Source organism: Leptinotarsa decemlineata, unplaced genomic scaffold (assembly GCF_025532065.1).
Source record: "Leptinotarsa decemlineata unplaced genomic scaffold, Ldec_3_MD MMD2_tig00026328_RagTag_RagTag, whole genome shotgun sequence".
Taxonomy (NCBI): Eukaryota; Metazoa; Arthropoda; class Insecta; order Coleoptera; family Chrysomelidae; genus Leptinotarsa; species Leptinotarsa decemlineata.
Genome location: NW_027412688.1, coordinates 947,073 through 966,418, shown reverse-complemented (window position 1 = coordinate 966,418; position 19,346 = coordinate 947,073). Strand labels below are relative to the sequence as shown.

At 37.0% G+C, this 19,346-nt stretch overlaps 1 protein-coding gene across 2 annotated transcripts in view; it reads left to right on the top strand.

Moving 5' to 3' along the window:
• jim (zinc finger protein jim) overlaps window positions 1–8,552 on the top strand; it is a 56,626-nt gene extending 48,074 nt beyond the window's left edge. For both annotated transcript variants that reach the window (XM_074182037.1, XM_074182036.1), the window contains exons 2-3: window positions 569–1,429; window positions 4,205–8,552. In XM_074182037.1, the coding sequence (XP_074038138.1) occupies window positions 604–1,429; window positions 4,205–5,166 (1,788 nt within the window). In that variant the 5' untranslated portion in view covers window positions 569–603 and the 3' untranslated portion in view covers window positions 5,167–8,552. The remainder of the gene's footprint in view (window positions 1–568; window positions 1,430–4,204) is intronic.
• The last annotated feature ends 10,794 nt before the right edge of the window (window positions 8,553–19,346 follow it).

The window sequence follows — 19,346 nt, the reverse complement described above, 5'->3', positions numbered from 1 at the left end:
AGAGGGTTGAAATCACCTCTATTTTTAAGGCTCTGATTTCAACCAGTTGCCTTATAGTAAAAGAAAAAGAAAGACAAATGATGAATATCGTTCGGCGGTCGACCGCCTCTGCGAGTCTCATTTATCATTGTTATTCTCGGTTGTGAATCTTTGCCGATCTCATAAATGATGTCTTCGTAAGGGAGGACAGTATTCAATTCAATTCATTTGCAAAGCACCCCAAATGTACATCGACGTTAATACTGTCACTAATCGAGACCTTCACCGATTCGTTCCTATGTTATAGAGTTGGCAAAAATCTAAGTGTTATAGAGGGCGCAGAAATCTAAATTTTTTTCGACCACACCAGTTGAACTTGATGAACTTCTTTCGTTTACTTAAATGTGTTGATCAACTATATAATTTATATAGTATCCTGTATATCCTGTAGTATCCTGTAGTATCCTGTAGTATCCTGTAGTATCCTGTCTATATAGTATCCTGTATACAGAAAAATTAAAGATGTGACAGTCATTAACAGTCTTCTCGTTGATATACAACAGAACTCACGCTCTCTTTTCATTTCCAGATACCGCTGCCCCTTACGTTCTCTACAAAGATGGAATGGACCGGACCCAGACCCAATGGGGTCACCAAGACATCTACCCGCCGCCTCAACAGCAAGCCGCGACGGGAGCGGGCAGCCCGCAGCAAGTCCTCGGCCCTCCCACCGTTCCGCTCGGCGTGGAGGCTGACACCGTGCCACCTAGAGACCAGAGTCTTCCGTCGCCCGCACCTTCGCCGTATCCTGCCACCCAAGCCGAACCGAGGGAAGACGAAATTCGACCGGAACAACCAAACATGGACCTAGAGCCGAGACCGGCGTCTGAATGCTTCAACACGGACTTGCAGCAACAGCAGGCGTACCAACAGTACGCGAGAGCACCGCCCCCGGCAGCTCCACCGCCCACAGGGGCACCACCGCCCGTACCGCCCCACATGCTCGGGGCCGGCAGTTTCTCCGCTCTGCAGTATCTCAAGCAGCCCGGGATGATGCTGACTAGTCTAGGACCCGAGACCAATAACCAGCTGGATCAGTACTCTTCGAACATGCAGGATCTGCGAGCAGCCGCACTTCCGGATGTCATCCAGCAGCAACACGCGGGCATGAAAAAACACACCAACGGCATGAGCGGCGAGCTGCGGTTGTTCAAGTGTTTGACCTGCGGCAAGGACTTCAAGCAGAAGTCGACCCTACTACAGCACGAGCGTATCCACACCGACAGCCGGCCTTACGGGTGCCCCGAGTGCGGCAAGAGGTTTCGCCAGCAGTCGCACCTGACCCAGCACCTGCGGATTCACGCCAACGAGAAGCCCTACGCGTGTGTGTACTGCGAGCGGACGTTCAGGCAGCGAGCTATCCTGAACCAGCACCTGAGGATCCATTCCGGTGAGAAGCCCTATGAGTGCCCGGAGTGCGGCAAACACTTCCGGCAGAAGGCTATCCTCAACCAGCACGTCCGCACACACCAAGGCGAGCGCCCCGTTTACTTTTTAGGCGGCGGCCACTCTGGCAGCCCCGTCGTCAGTCGCTATGCTTGTTGTGCCGCTAGACGGGCGGTTAGAGTTGGTCTGCTGCACTCCCCACACTCCTTTTTTGATCGCATTTTCGGGCGGGGGTTTTTCAGAAATAGCGCTCGATGTTAAACTTACCAGAGTAATTGTAGCTCTTTTTTAAGCCAGGGATATGATGAATTGAATCACTCGACACACATCAGACATAATTGAAGCAGAGTCTCGATGTACGTTTCGAAAGCCAAATCAATTCATGGCTAGAACTGAAACCTCCACAACTAACTTAAGGCCTTCCATACGCATCTGGACGAATCATTACATTTAGTAATGAAGGTCATTGAATCAATATTATTCCATTAGAATCTTGTCACCTCAGAGGTGCCAATTCTACCAATGGAGTGAGGTTAAGTATGATGAAAACCACTGTTTTTTCACTACGAATATCTTTCTCTGATGAAAACTAAGGTCATCATCGTCAAGTTATGATAAAATTGAGAACAGTAATAGTAAAGTAAAGTAATAGTAAAGGTTTGCTCTCACCGGGCTGGAATACTTTGAGAAGAAGGCATTACTATTATCTTCCTAGTCATGGATCCGATATGTCGATGATGACACAGTTGTTTTCTGGAAACATAGAAGACACAACCTGAATCAGATATTAGAGCGCCTGAACATTCAGTTCACCATGGAGACAGAGAAAGACGAAGAAATAGCTTTTATGTACGTCTCTGTGAGATAAGATGGTTCCCTTGTGATCAGTACGACATACCGGAAACCAACATACACTCATGTTCTTTCCAATTATCATCCCAGTCGAAAACGAGGAGTCATTGAGACACTTGCAGAAAGTGCAACAGAATTGGCGAACTGGAATACCTGGAGGTAGAACTGAGTTACCTACACACCAGAACGTTTCATAAAACCTGCCTACCCTTTATCCCTATAGTAATAGATCGACTAGGAATAAAACAATCTTGGAACCAACAAAGAAGGTTAATAATTCTCTGCAACGTGTCAAAGATCGCAAGGACCCACGCTTAGCTGCGTAGGTACTTACTTCGCATACCATGATCGTGAGGTAAGATAAGAACGACAATAACGTTCATGGGTACTAGAACAAAGGAACACCAAAGAACTTGCAGACTGGGTCAAACAAACATATGAGCAGTAGCGGAACATGCGCTTAGATCACCAAGTCTCCTTCGGAGGATTCAACTTGCCGGCGCCAGGCTAAGTATATCATAGTCAGCTAATTAGGAAGCGATTGGAATTCAAGAATATGCGGACTTTTTCAACGGGATGGGTTGATCTTCTTTAACGTTTGGAATCTAATCCTTGCTGAAACGAATAAAGTGCCATAACGCCACATCCTGATCCACCCACGACTATCACACCCTACAGTGTCGCTGACTTGGTTTCCTCTACCAACTCTTTCACAGTATAAGTACAACCTTCAACCTAGAACGCACCATATGAAAGCTAGCTTTGCGTGCTGGCAAAACGTCAGGAAGAAATTTCACAATTCGACGGCCGTCAAACCCGTCAGTAGACGGGTTTGACGGTCTACTGACCCCTGGTCAGTAGACCAGGGACGCGAAAAGCTAATAAATTCTTAAATGAGCTGAAAGATTGTCTTGATACCAGGATACTCCATACGGCAACGCAAAAGGTGATTATTATGCTAGTCGCGGACTCTAGATATGGACCTTGAACCATCTGTGGGGGTACCAAAACTATTTTTACAAAACCAGGTCGGAAAATGGGTCAGTAAAGAGAGGAGAATACTGAAAAAATATACCTAGGAACTTAGCTACACGAAAACATCTGAGGAAAGAAATGAAGAGCTGCTTCAGTCAAACAGGGATCAGCCCAGAATAGTTATTGGACCACTAACTGGACACTGTCCATCAAATGGACATAACAAACAGGGCTGAATAAAGAAAACTGAGGCAATGAAACAGATGAATGGAGACAGCTCTGCATGTTTTTTACGAATATGAGGCACTAGCTCACAGGTTGAAGCAATTTATGAACATACCAAATAATTTTCAGGAGGATTTGATTGAACATCCAATAAAAAAACTGTACAACTGGGGAGAAGGATGTTGCAAAGGCCAGCACATTTGTTGGCGATTTGAAAGAAGTGCAGCAAATATATATTCAATAATATGTAATCAAAAACAGCAATATTATTTCTCGAAGGAATGTATTTCATTACATTACACACATCGAACGCTACAAATGAAAAACCCTTTCTTCGGAGACATCGAAATTACAAAATCGCAACACATGTTTTACTGTTCAATAGCTTTCTCAGTATGAAAACCACCGAGGAGGCTATTGTATATTGTTGTGGTTTTGAAATCCGTTCAGTAAAAATCTTACAATCAACTGTTTTTTTAATACTATGTAGTTAAGGTACTGACTTGAGCATATTTATTGCTAACCTTTTTCCTGAAATGATGATTTTTTACCATTTGATTTTCAAAAAAAATCAAGCACTTTCCCATTTGCACATAATGCAACCCTGACTCTAACCTAACAACACATCAATTGCATATAGTCAATAACCGAATAACAACAAATGTCTCTCAGCATTAGAATCAATCAAAACCCCAGACTCCCCTCTCACGTGACATTTCCCTTGCAGACGTCAGCCCCCACCTGGTCTTCAAAAACGGAATCAACCCCACCCTGTGGCCCCAGGACGTCCCGTTTCCTCCAGACGAGGGAAAAGAAGAAGTCCAATCGACTTACGGTGACGGCGACAACTCCGACAGAGCTTCCTGCTTCTCCCCGAACGGAATGCCCGGAGGCCTACAGTACCCCGCCTACTTCAAGGACGGCAAAGGCATGAACCACGCCGTCTTTGGCCCCGGAGGAACCAACTTCGGAGCCCTGCAATACCTTAAGCAGCAGCAGCCCGGTAAAATCGGCTTGCCGGACGTGATCCAACATGGCAGGTCAGCCGGGATGCCCCTGTACGTGCGCTGTCCGATTTGCCAGAAGGAGTTCAAGCAGAAGTCCACGCTGCTGCAGCACGGCTGCATACATATCGAGTCAAGGCCGTACCCTTGTCCGGAGTGCGGGAAACGGTTTCGTCAGCAGAGCCACCTAACCCAGCACCTGCGAATTCACACTAACGAAAAGCCGTATGGCTGCGTCTACTGCGGAAGGAACTTCAGACAAAGGACGATCCTCAACCAGCACCTGCGGATCCATACGGGGGAGAAGCCCTACAAATGCGCGCAGTGTGGGAAAGACTTCCGACAGAAAGCCATCCTGGACCAGCACACCAGGACGCACCAGGGCGACAGGCCGTTCTGCTGTCCGATGCCGAACTGCAGGAGGCGCTTCGCTACGGAGCCAGAGGTGAAGAAGCACATCGACAACCACATGAACCCGCACGCTGCCAAGGCTAGGAGGGACTCTACAGGTTCCGACGGAAAATTACCCGGCAACGGGATGTTATCCAGGGGGTTGACGCCCACGACCGTAGTGAAGCCCGAGCTGTACTTCCCCCAATGCTACGCGCCCAGTTTCAACCCTCCCACGCAGTTCCAGGCGCCTAATCCTGAATTCAAACCGCCTAACGCTCTGCCGGCCCAGTGACTAACGGCGAGCTGGCAACTGGGTCCTTGTATCGGGTGACCTTTTGCCGGTTTACAGACTTAACCCGATGTAGTTGTTTCGTAAATCTTCATTTCGATTCGTTTTTTTCCTTCGAGAAATATCCCAGATATTTTCTGCTGAGTGATTATCACGTGGTGCTGTAAGAACCAAGTTGTTGATCGCTTGTATGGCGTATTCAAAATATTGCGGTACACGCTCTAGATGTAGAGGGAAACGGCAATCGCCAGAACTACGGCATGGTGTCAAGCCTAAATATACATCAGGTAATTGGAAACAAAATTTTAGAGGAAACATTGAAATACCAAAAGCGAATACTTTCCATAGGATACTGTTATAAACTCATTAATAATTGCCAGAAACTCTACATGGTTCTTAACTAACTGTTTGAAAGCGAGGCCCTTTTACAGATATCATGCAATATATTTTCAACAATCTAACGTCAGATTACTACTGCTAGTAATAAAAAACATCATTCTCATAATATGACAATGCGAAATGAAATTCAACAGGAATACCTTAATATAATATAAACTTCACCCACTTTGAAATAATTCACTATCACTTTCTGATGATAATGTTTAATAACAACAATGATCTAACGTTAGGATGTTTAACGCGCGCAATCAAAGCAAGACGTCAACTGGAAAGTTAATCGTCCAGACACGACATCTACCGGACATATTTAAAGTAAGCCAGATGGTAAAACAAAAACAAAGTCGTTGTTTGAGTAGTGTCAGCATCGGTAGAAATTTTTCCCTACGAGTATATATTCAATGATCTGTTGATGAGGAAGATTAACAACTAGCAAACATTCACGGCTGGAGTTTTCATTTTTCGTTGTTCAAAGATCAACTTTTCTAAAATAACATAAGTTTGGAAGCTCTGCGATATTAGAACACACCACCCTAAGATTTTTTCCTGAATCGCAGCAGTTACATTCATCTGCTGTAATTTTGTAATGAATAGTTTTACTAATAATAGGAAAATTCATCATGAAATTTGTGTGTTTGTGGTAAACATTACGATGGAGATGACGAAAGACGTTGAAAAGACTGATGTTTAACTTTGACATCTGCTTTACCTTCGTTTATTCCGCTGGTATCATCTTTCAAATAACGGATTATTCATACCAACAGGCATTTCGATATATTTTTTATTTAACTAGCAGCGTGATATTTCTTCGAAATTTCTATATCATGTCACAATGTCTTTGTTTTCCTTGAGTTTTGCAGCGCCAATGTCATTAAAAGCCTTACACATTTAGCGAGATTCAAAGAAGATGAACTCACTTATTTTGTAGAAAAAAAACTTCCAAACGAATATTTTTATATATTTTAAAAGGTTTAATTCCATTCCAGATGTTCGAAGGAAAGATATAAACAGATTCAATTGGCAAAAGTTACGAACCATGAAGGGATATGCCAATTTTTATCATGAGTTTAATTCATTACCTTCTCAAAAATGATTAATAATTAGATCTGATAATGTACATCACGTCCCATTTTATATATCTCCCAAAAGTCCTAGGACTAGAGGTCTCTTAGCCTCAGCTGTCAGAGCAATCAACCCAAGTTTTTCTATTCGTTCTAATTTCTTACAATGGTGTACATAACTGTCGAATTATTGACTCGATACTATACTATAGTTCTGGCTGCCGCTGGTCCTTACCCAGATACATGTAACATGTGAAGTATTTTGAAAATTGTGTCCGGTCACTTAGTGTCAATACATTTAAGCGAAAAGGTACTTTACTGAGTATAATATATTATTGTTGTAGTTAGATTATACTATTATGTGATCTCTTTAATGTAAATTTGCAAGAGAGAAAGATAGAACTGTTTGACGGGTTCTAACTTTTTTCTGACGCATGCTATGGTCTGAGAATACCATACTTTTTACAAACAGATACAATAAAAACGGAGAACAACTTTAAAAATAATTATGTGCCTCAATGAACGCGCCGAGTATTTCTGAGAAACCGTTTGATTTTGTTTGGTTATTCGAAGAATTGCTTTCGTTGGACGATCGAATAGAGAAAAGAATTGAAGGACATTTTCTAGTGTCAAAACGCCATCTACACAAAGTTAAGCTCGTTGCAGAAGTATTGATTTTTGTATGTCACAATGTAAATAAACACTTGAAAAAATATTCAAGTTCAATTAAATCACGAGTTGAGTAAAAATTTTGAAAACTTTCTTCAGTGTATCGAAAGAAATGTCTTCTCACTAATGGGTTACATATATTGTGTAACTTTTTCCCTACTTTTATTGATGTTTCATATGAAACTTTTTTGATATAATTCCTATATGTGAAAATAAAATCAACTGCAGAGATAATCATATGCTGAGAAGGTCCAAATATTTAAATAACAATAAATAATTGAAAAAAGTAAACACTCTCTCTACAAAAAATGTCTTCTCACTAATGAATTACATTTATTGTGTAACTTTTTCTCCACTTATATTGATGTTTCATATGAAACTTTTTTGACATAATTCCTATATGTAAAAATAAAATTGACTGCAGAGTTAATTATAGGCTGAGAAGGTCCAAATATTAAAATAACAATAAATAATTGAAAAAAGTAAACACTCTCTCTACAAAAAATGTCTTCTCACTAATGAATTACATATATTGTGTAACTTTTTCTCCACTTTTATTGATGTTTCATCTGAAACTTTTTTGACATAATTCCTATATGTAAAAATAAAATCGACTGCAGAGTTAATTATAGGCTGAGAAGGTCCAAATATTAAAATAACAATAAATAATTGAAAAAAGTCAAAACTCTCTCTAACGAAGGCAATTTATTTTATCAGTTTAAAATATGCGATACTCCAGATACATTTTAAACAATATGAATGAAATAATAATAATATATAAGATTCAGAATTTGGACAGAATTGACTATTAACAAATTAATTCCACTTCGAACGTCCTCCCAACTCGAAGAAATACTTGAACAGTTCCCGAAAATGTTAGTGAGAAAAATATTTTTGAAAGTTGTTCTTTTTGCAATAGAAACGATATTTTTATAATAAGTTAACTGACAGTACACAATTTAATTCTACACAGTGTCTTCAATAAAATAGATATTCAATTTATACAAACCTATACGTAAAACAGATTATGGTGATGGTATTTGAACCCATTCTTTATATGATCTACCGTTTTTATACAATATATTCTATATATACAATTCATTAGAGTTAAAGTTTTTTATACAGAGTTGACGCACCAACAGCTACATGTAATGTTTGGAGTGGATTACCGAAAATCACTAAACAAAGTAGTCTTAGTTATGTTCAGATTTATTTCGAGAAAGTTATTGAGGAAAAGTTCTAGAAAGGTGCCATGAAAACTCTGATAATGATGAAGTCTATCTGTATGTATCAATATTTCCTACGGATTATTTTTACACATTTTGATCGATTTAACGTTTACTTAGACCCCAAAGCGTCATATACTTTTTCTACATGAGTCTACAAAAAGCCTTAGGAATAAATCTACGTAGTTTTCGTTGAATTGCAAGGAGATTCCTTCATTTGAAAAGTCCCACATCATCTTAAATCAATATTTTTAGATGCCCTGTATTATATTAGACGTTGGTTGTTCGGATGGTAACTGTCGATAAATCTACAGCTGTTTCTGTTGATCCTATAAGATGATAGATAAATAGATGTTTATTGACTACGTTATATAAAAAATGACATTTGTAGCTGGTCATGAAGCATAAAACATTAAAAGTATAAATAGAAGTTGCCAAGCAGGCAATCAGACAGGTAAACTATTAGCGGAGTTTATTAGCGAAATAAGGTTTCTATGTTTGCAAACTTTTTGAGCTGAAATATACATAAAAACGTGTATTTGAAATATTCGTCCACGGTTATTCCCAGGTGTTTAACAGTGCCACCATTTGAGAGTGTGTGATTCGCGAAAAAGTTCAGTTTTTATGTTTTGTTTCTGTTCAGGCAGAGTAGATTATTAATATACCAGTGATCTGCTATATTTTCCACCTCCTCTTCAATGCATTTAAGAGTGCGCAAGTCTGAGTGTCAGTCATTCAATGTCGCATCATCAGCATACATGTCAATAGTGTTCGGAAAAAGGTAGTAAAAAAGATCATTGATGTGAATAATGAACAAAAGGGGTCCCAAGACAGACCCTTGGGGCGCACCACTCCATTTAGTTAATTTCTGTTATACATAGTCCATCGCGTGAAGAAATTTCTAAAAAGACTTTCTTTCACTTGACAAACCTTTTTTTATTTCAAACATTTTCCTCAAATTTCAATACAAGCGCATCCAAAAATGATAGTGTTATGTTAAGATTATATTCATCCGTTTCTCACAATCATAAGCCAAAGCAAATCTAAACTTTGAATAATAATAGTAATGCATCCAAAATTATTTTGTGGACTTTTTTTATGTTTTCGTCAGCCTTTTTGGGGCTTCCACTGCATCGTTCGCGGTGCTCATTTCACCACGTTTAAACTTTGCAAACCACTTTTCAACGGTTGATTTTCCTAGTGCAAAGTCCGAATGATGTTCATCAAGAGCCTTGGCTTCAAGAGTACTTTTTTTGCCAAAAAGTAATGCTTCAAACTAATGAAGCTGTTTCACTCAAAATGTTCTATCCCACAAACTAATAGTGCGACAGCTGTGAAATTTCTACTGTGTCCTTTGAAGGTTACACTTAACTGGAAATCAAACGGATGCAATACTAGTAGCGCCATCTGTATGTTAGCCTACGGACTTTTCAGCCCACCAAATATTTTTTCAAACCTTTTGGAACGTTTATCATAATATTTTTTAAATGTCTTTGGAGTTTTAATCGGTCATTCATATGTTTACAATCTCTCTGGCAATTTTATCGCTCCAACTTCTTGGTCTAACACATTTTCTGCTATTTTTAGGTTAGCTTTTCGAAATTTGATGTCAAAGAGTCCATATTACTCTTGCTTCAAGCACCATTATCTTCTTCATAACTTTTTGTATATGTTTTACGTTACTAAGTTTTTGTATGCCCTTTTCAATGGTTCTTACGAAAACTAACCAAGAGGTGTCTGTCTTGAAAATTTTCTGGTGGGTTTGACCCACCTGCCTGAAATTTTGTAAATAATCCTGTGATATTTATTCAAATAATATTTCATTTACTTCAAAATAACAATAAAAATAAAAACAACAATGAAAATTAATTGGCGCTCCGGGGCGACTTCATTGATTCCAGTGGCGCATTTGCTTTTTCAGCTGCAGGAAAACCCGGAAAAACCTGCAGCACCATATTATCTGAAGATCTTGATCTGTCAATGCCCTCTCTCTCTCATAAATCAAAATGTAGGGTGTCTCCAGAGGCTCCAATAGATTCAATACATCGCCAGAACACTTCGTGACACGACTATCGTCAAACTTAAACCAGCCCGTTTCTTCTTTAATCAAGGCCAGAACCACAGTGAACAATGACTATATGATTATTATAACAGTGGTCTGATAGATTGAAATGTTCATCTATTTCGAACCTTCGAAAGAGTTTCTTGCTTCCGTCAGAGTTTGAGTCTTGTTTGAAAATCATCAGTGTTGTTATTAGATTGACTGGTGCCTCAGCTATACTTGTTTCCTTTTAACAGTCAGTTAGTTTGGCGCATGTTTCAGATGATTTAACAATAACCTTTGCACGGACTGGTTATTTGTCTTAATAAGAAATGCTAGATGAAGTTCCAGAAATTAACATAAGTTTTCGCTACCTCTTGAACATTCACTACAAAGTAAACAAGTGAGGATTTTCCAGCACAAACACAAGACGAGATGGACTGTACGGAATCATTCATTCCAGAGCGGCCAGGACTATTGATTTTGTTATTGTTTCGCTCACGAAGAGGATTCAACAAGAACCCCAAGAATTCGGAACAATCCTCTCGTTGTCCTAACGAGTATCTAGTGAACTTCCAAGACTCCAGGAAATCGGTTGGAGGGAAAGATGATACATTCTTACGAAACTGCAGCTGCATGAACAGGTGTTTGAGTTTGATGAATAAGTAGGAAACATTCCCGTTCTTGTTCATCATCAAAACCTCGTTCTTGAAATTCTTCGTCATGAACAACACTTGCAAAATGCTATTCATGTAGCAAGTGTTTCCTAAATGATCCAATCCAATTTTCTTCTCTAGATTTTCAGGACAACTCTCTACTGATTCGTAAGGAAGAACATGTTTCACAGAATCTCCATAAGAAGCATTTCTCAAGCTGCGATAACTCTCTTTGGCAGGGCATCTCACCTCAATAAGAGCTTTTGAACCGCTTCCATGTTATAAACTTCATGGTAATACATTAAAATACACAGGGAATTTATTGATGACGTTCTGAGTCACCCTTAATAGTTGACATTGTTTCTATACCAAACAAAAAATGAGGGCATTGACGAAGCCCCTTTATGCTTTCTTCCCAGGTTTTCAAAAGTATCAGAACCTGTTCAGTGAGGTCTTATAATGAGTTGTTTAAATATCCTTTGAGGGTGAAGATGAACAAAAGTTGAAAGAATAATCAATTGAGGAAATATTGAAAACTAACAGCCTAGTATGTGGAAAAAAAGGAAGAGAATTTGTTCTCTAAGCAAATAATGAAAATATATTTATGGTACTTTTCTGTAACATACTTTCATTATGATTATGCACTCTGTGCTAACACTTCTTTGTCTTCCGATTTCTTTTCCATGGCACTTACGAAATAGCCTGAAATAGCCCGAGCCTGAAATAGTAATTTCAGGATTTTTTTGTGTAATTCACCCCAAAGAACGAGGTGTCGGAAAACTCATTTTTTTACCATATACGCTACAGTTAATACCCTGCAACAAATACGGTATATAAGGTTTTATGTTTCAGCGAGTTGTATTATGATTGTTTGTTGATTTGACTTTTGAAATATTCTGGAATTCAAGTGTTATATTGTTGATGTAAATGTAAAGATTAGACGACGTGTAAAATTGTAAATATTGATTTTCGTTTAGGTCCCGTCAAAACTATAAATAATGTACTAAAGAACCAAATCTTTTTGTAAATGTATTTGTTTATATTAGATTGTTTGTATACGATTAAGTTAGCGAGGTAAATATCTGAATTGTTGGTGAAATTTCGATATCTTGTGAGCAGGTCTACTTAAAAAATAATCCTGTGAGAAAACAACGTCGAATTGATCAATTTTCATAGAAGAGTCAATTATAGAGAAAAAAACGCAGTGATTGGTGAGTAGTAATTTTAATTCTGGTAGTGAGACTTTGGGATGAACAATTTGGAGGGGTCAAAATTGTAAATTTTATGATTCAGTTTCTGTTTATATCGTTTTTGTTGTTTCAGAATGATCCAACACTTTTTTCTGTGAATTCATTCATGAAAAAACTAATACAGATTTCCTGTTTCAAATTCATTATTAATGAGTTGTAAAGAAATTTAAGGTTGAGAAGGATGTTTCACCTTCGTATCAATGCGAAAGCTACTAATTGATAGAAATATAAAAAATTCCTGACATTCTGTTCAATTTTCTTGTTTTTTTTTTGTTTCTGTTATCGAACTCTAAATGCTTGCTTCTATTTTTGTTTGGGATATTTTTCTGTTTAAAAAAATCTGTTTAAAATCTGTTTTTCCGTTAATCAGCTTTTTATGTCTGAACACTACTTCTTCTCAGGCGATCAGAAAGTTGTCTTCAGAAGATAAATATGCCATTTACGGTCAACTTTCTCGATCTTTGATTGCTGTTTGGGAATGATTATATGACATTTTGCTATTATTCATATGAGAATTCAATGCTTTTGAAGAAAAATATTAATTTTCCGGTACTACTCAATTTCTCTAAATGTGAGAAGGTATCATAAAACCAAAATACCAGTAATTTTTAAGATTTTACTAACTATCTGATAGTGATCTAAGATATGACCTTGACCATGACTTTGCCAATAGTAGGTCAAGGCCAATTTTTAATGGGAACCTTTCATATTAATTAAAACAGCGAGAATAAACTATGACCGTTTATGACCTTGAGTGACTCTGTAGTCTGAAGGTCAAATATATTAATTGTTAAAAAATGTACAATATATCTTCTTTTTTCCTTGAGTACTCGGTGGTGATCTTGGATTTCACTTCGATCGTAATCTTGCAAATTATTTGAAAGTCAAGAACAGTTTTTAAACGGGAACCAGTATTTTTGTCAAATGTCAACATCCAAAATGGTAAAGTAATGAAGAGACGCATGATATGAGTGACAGAAAAATGTACAAAGTATCTAGGATTTGTTCCCGGCTGTCCTTCAAATGCCCTTCAGTCGACCGTGACCTTGCCAATTATTTCAAGTTCAAAAAAATTTTTGAAGTGAAACTCATATTTTTATCCAAGAAACGGAGATAGCGGGTAAAGTCCCGAATTGAAAATTTTGCTAGAAATTATTTTGAACTGAAAGTAGTTGGCATGGTAACTGTCAAAAAAGGCCATCGTCGGTCAGCGATGAACAAATCGTAAATTCCTTCACCTTGGAGCTTGAGCTTCTTCACCACTTCAGCATTTTGAATACTTGTTCTTCAAACGACCTTCAGAGACTAATTTCAGTATTTCTGCTTTCAGAGAAAAAAATAAAGATTTCTGTGCAAAAACTGGCCTCGACCTTCAAATAATCTGCAAGGTCATAATCGAAGTCAAATCTGAAGTTGAGAGAAAAACGTGTAAATTTTCGTTTGCCTTCACCTTCAGCTTCACTGAGGGTCGTACTTTTTCCGTTCTTATCCTCTTCGTAATCAAACATGCGTTTCTTTTAGCAAAACTTACCTTGAACTTCAAATACTCTGCAAGATCATGGTCGAGGTCAAATCTAAGGTCACTGCCAAGTAGTCAGAAGAAAAACGGAAAAACGTGAACAACTTGACTTTCAAATGACTTTTCGAAGTCAACTTCAAAGTTATTGAAGGTCATAACCGGTCGTAGTTTTTCCTCTTCTTTTCGTTTCCGTAATAAAAATATAAGGTAATACTTAAAAACCTGACCTTGACCTTCAAATAATCTACAAGGTCATTATCGAAGACAAAATGAAGGTCACTGCCCAGTAGTCAAGGGAAAAACGTGAACAACTTGTGCATTCTTTTTTCTCACCAGTTAATATGTTTGACCTTCAAATGACTTTCCGAAGTCAACATTGTAGGTATTGAAGGTCATAAACGGTCGTATTTTTTCCTGGTCTTTTCATTCCTGTGATGAAAATATATGGAAGTGCTCAAACAAACTGACCTTGACCTTGAAATAATCTACAAGGTTATGATCGAAGAGAAATCTAAGAATACTAGCGGTACATCTTGTACATTTTTGAAGGTCGTTTTTTTTTCGTTCCTATCATTTTTGTAATAAAAACATGGGTTCCTTTTTAAAAAACTGACCTACCGAGTAGTCAAGACAAAAACGCGAACAACTTGTGCATTCTTTTTTCTAGCCAGTTGAAATGTTGGACCTCCAAATGTCTTTCCGAATTCAAATTCCAAGTTGTCGAAGGTCATAACCGTTCTTACTTCACCTGCTCTTTTCATTCCCGTAATACATATAAGGTACTACTTGAGAAACTGATCGTGACTTTCAAATAATCTGCAAGGTCGTGGTCGAGATCAAATCTATGGTCACTGCCGAGTAGTCAAGATAAAAACGTGAACATCTTGTGCATTCTTTTCTCTCGCCAGTTGAAACGTTTCCCCTTTACACATTTCGAAATTATCTTCAAAGTTATTGAAGGTCATAACCGATCGTACGTCATCCTGCTCCTTTCCATGGTAAAAGTATAAGTCACTACTTTAAAAACTGACTTTGACCTTCTAAAAACTTGCAATTCAATACCAAGGTCAACATAGAATATCCAGAAAAAACTTGAACTTTGGTAAATCGGTTTTCTTTTACCACTCCAAATTTTCGAGTAATCAAGCTACACCAGAAGTTTTGGTCACTTCAAATGTTTGAATACAGTAACACCCCAAATATCACCCCAAAGTTTGTCTAATTGAAAAACAGAGCCCAAATACAACGCATTTGTGATTCAACATCAAACAACGCCATGGGTCTCATTAATGGTGATAGGCTGAACCATAAATGCCTCACTACGAAGACGCCATCTATAGGATCGACAGAGAACAATGTCAAGGACAAACTAGGCTCGAGGATTGAGCTTTCTGCCTATCTCATAGATGGCGTTATCGCCCTGACATGTTTCACATTGTTGCAGTAGTTTGAACTGACGTTGTTTTTTTACAAATAAATTCGTGCGAGGGGTGTAGCAGCCAAATTTGTTGAGCTACAAGACTTACATAAAACGTGATAGCATTTAATTAGTTGTAAGATGATTTTATGTATATAATTACATTTTTACTGATGGTGTATTGTACACCTATTATATCGGTACGATTAGAAAAGTTTTTAGAAGAAGTGTGATATCCCAGTTGTGTAGTAGTGTTGAAATTTTTAATGATAATTTTTTAGGTCTCAGATTAGACGTGATGAATATTTATTCGCTTGCAAATTAGACTGATCAATTTTCCCTTGCTTATCCACCGTTCTATTGTCAATCACTGCAATGACAGAAACATTTTCATCTTTTCAAGTCCATTCCATTGCGAATAAATTTTCATCGTGCATATACTGCAGATAAACTTTGTATATCAAAATCGGAAGGGTCCTGTGCAGTTCAAAAAGCTTTAATTTAGACTAGAATTGTTTAGAAAAGTATTTATTGTTTAGAAAATATATCTCTTTAGGTTGTTGAAATTTTTAAAATTAGTATTAAACGACCAGGTCCTTTTCGACGTTAAACGTATCATTCAGAAGTGATTTTTTCGAAATTGTTATCGCTTGTACTCAGTACAAGTGTTTATTATATTTGATAGCAATAGGTATGTCGTTTTTTTATAGTTACACCATAATACTCATTCTTTATTGGTGATTAAATCGAGATCTCCAAAACAGTTGTAAGAAAAGATATTTTAAACTGATAAAGTGAGTGCCATAGAAGAGGGAAATTAGGAAAGGATATGCTGGAATTTAAAAAACGATCTCTATTTTATAGAATACAAAAAATGTAAATGCTCTCCCTATGTATATTATAGTGCAAAATTATTCATGAAGAATCAAAAAGGAATCGTACCATTTCTTCCAGTCTTCAATATTTTCATTTGAACAAAAATGTCTGGAAAATTAACAATTCAGTATTTGAAGTATTTGTAGCGACTATCGACAACCCTGTATATTTTCAGATATATTTTTGTTTTGATTGAACTGTTAACCTTCACTTTACTGTATCGATTTGTAAAATATGTTGGAGTACTATTTTCCCAAATGATTATTCAATCTGAAAAATGCAAGGTTGGAGATTTTCGAATTCGATAATACTTTTTTTTTGCGGCAAAATTTTTAAAAAGTAAGGATGAGATTGTTCACCTACAATCTGTTAACGCGAAGGGAGCTTGTAGATGACACTCTTTCAATATTTTTATAAACAATCAGCTGTATTGTAATAGAAAAATTCTTCTGTAAATCTATCTCCACTTCAGAAATATATAATTGGATATAATGGATTGTAGGTATATAATTTTTGTTTTTAAAATTGCGTTTAATTTGAAAATGAAAAGTCTTATTTTTAAAACGTCCAACAAGTATTTTTTAAACGTTTTTTTCAATCCAGGCGAGTTTTTCAACTCAAAGAATGCAGGTGCTCTTTTTTCAATAGATGTATCTCAGTTCTACACTGTATTTTTATATAATCTCATCTTTTTAATGAAGGTTTGATTTATCTCAAAATGTTTATCCAATAACAGTTGTAAAAATGTCAAGTTTCTGACAGTCCAAACACATGAATGTTTCAATCGAAATTATACAAACTTCAACACCAAGAATATGAATATACATAAGTCGACACATATTTTAAATTTGCTATTTTTTGTATTATATTATGGTCTTCACATATACTAAGGGTGCTTACTTGAAGACTGGCTGTAAAACAAATTATCTACTCCACTGGCTAATACCACGAAGGGCGTTGGATTCTTCACAGAAGTCATTCTTGTCTATGCCATTGGTTTACGGGCAGATGGGGGCAAAGACAAATATGTTGTTTGTCGTTCGTTTCAGCCTTCTTCGAGGAATGATACTCTGAAAAGAATCCGATTTTTAATTATGAGTAATAATCGACTTTATGTTGATGATAGACACTACCTTCCACTGATGAGAGGCCAAATGGCCCGAAACCGGTCTGCAAGTGTGCTTGTTCTAATAATTGAAAATCGATTCCGGCAGAATTATTTCTGTGATGAATTCTGCACTGACACCTGTCAAAAGAGCGTGGATAAGATCATTCTGTGAAAACTGGTGATTATTTTGTTACACTTACAGTGAATTTTCATTTTTCTATGAAATGGCAACTTGTCATCGACTTTGTTTCCCAAACACCTGACTGTGGACATCCCTTTGACCAATGAATCGTTTCAGTGTGTTTCTCGGGGTAGATTATGATTACAGATCCTTATAAAAAATATTTTTGTTGACACCAAAACGTATGGGATATATGATTGTTTATATTTCGGTTTTTAGACTGCTCTGCACATTATTTTTAGTAATATTGCCAATATTTTTTTAATGAGCAGTAATTTGAATGTGAAACAGATATGAGGAAGTTTTCATTTCATTTCATTCCCTTGTAGAAAGTTTACCAAGACTTGTCCATCTTCAGACGAGAAATGAACATTGCAATCTTTTTTTTCCTAATTCTTAATCGCCTACACGGCTGTAAAGTTGTTCTCGCAGCTCTCTCTCTTGCCCCTACGAAACGTAACTTTCTCTCTTTCTATCTTCACTTACTTATACTCCCTCTAAACTTCCGTTCGCCTCGCTCGATCACAATTTTCGTAACGCCTCATCACGCATTCACCAGCTTAGTCCCCAAGTAAAGCGCGCGTAAATGAGTTTCACTCAAAAAATACATTTACTTTTCCTTATTGTGAAAATTCTTAAACTGAGACGATTTGAAGAATATTAAAAAAGTTAAAAAATTTGTTAGTTTATGTCATTTGAAATCTTTGGTAGAGTTGTTTTATATTTTGATTGAAACAATTATTTGAAATGTGGATTAATTTGTCAATTTCCCAATTGATGTGGACTTTCAGATACAAATAACGGATTTTCATTGTAGCTATCTTTCCCTGTAGAATTAACCCAAATTAACTGGGATATTGTGAACAGGGTCCGACAGAAGTTTTGTAACGTTTCGTTTTGAAGTTGTGCACGTTTTTTAGTGTGTTTGTGAACCGCTCTGTTTTCCGTTTATGAGACAATCTCTAAAATTAATTACTACGGAAGTCAAAACTCAACGGTATATATGTGTTTAAAAATCGAAAAATTTTGCGTCCAGCGTCTTTCGAAATAAGAGAATCATTTCAGTTTCGGTTGTATTATTATTACAGAATTTTTCAGTTGATGATGTAACACACAGCAACCTCAATATATTGCCATTACATGAATAACAGTTACTAAATGCTCAACCAATGTACAATAGTCTTATTTTTTTTAAACACATGCAATACAAGTATTTGCTCGAGAGTACAAATACTGTAAATAATAGATACCGGAATTGTTTTTATATTATAGGTGAATATATTCTAATATGTGAATTGATTCTCTTTTTATTGCATATGAAATAAATATGAATGTATTTGTTAAACCCAATTGATGTTTTTTCTTGCACCCAGTCCTTGTCCTTATCTAAAATTATTGTCAAATATTTAGAAACAACTTTTTGGTTTTCTTTCTCCTTCATTACACAAGTCTTACAAAAAAATATTGGGAGTGTTGTTTTTTTGCGCAATTCTTACGTTTCTGGTAGTGTTAAATACGAAAATGTCATCGCAAATTGAAATGAAAAATAGAAGACAAAAATTTTTTTTTATATTTATAATTGCGTTACAAAACTTATGTTTTCATCTCAAATACACACATCGAAAAAGTCTAGGGATTATAACATACTAAATATCATAAAAATAAATGCATGAGGTCGTTTAATTTCGATTAAATTGGTACACTCGACCACCCTGTAGATTTCTATGGGTTGAACAAAGCCTGCAAAAACGGTAACTAATCTTTTATCAAGTTTTTTACAAAC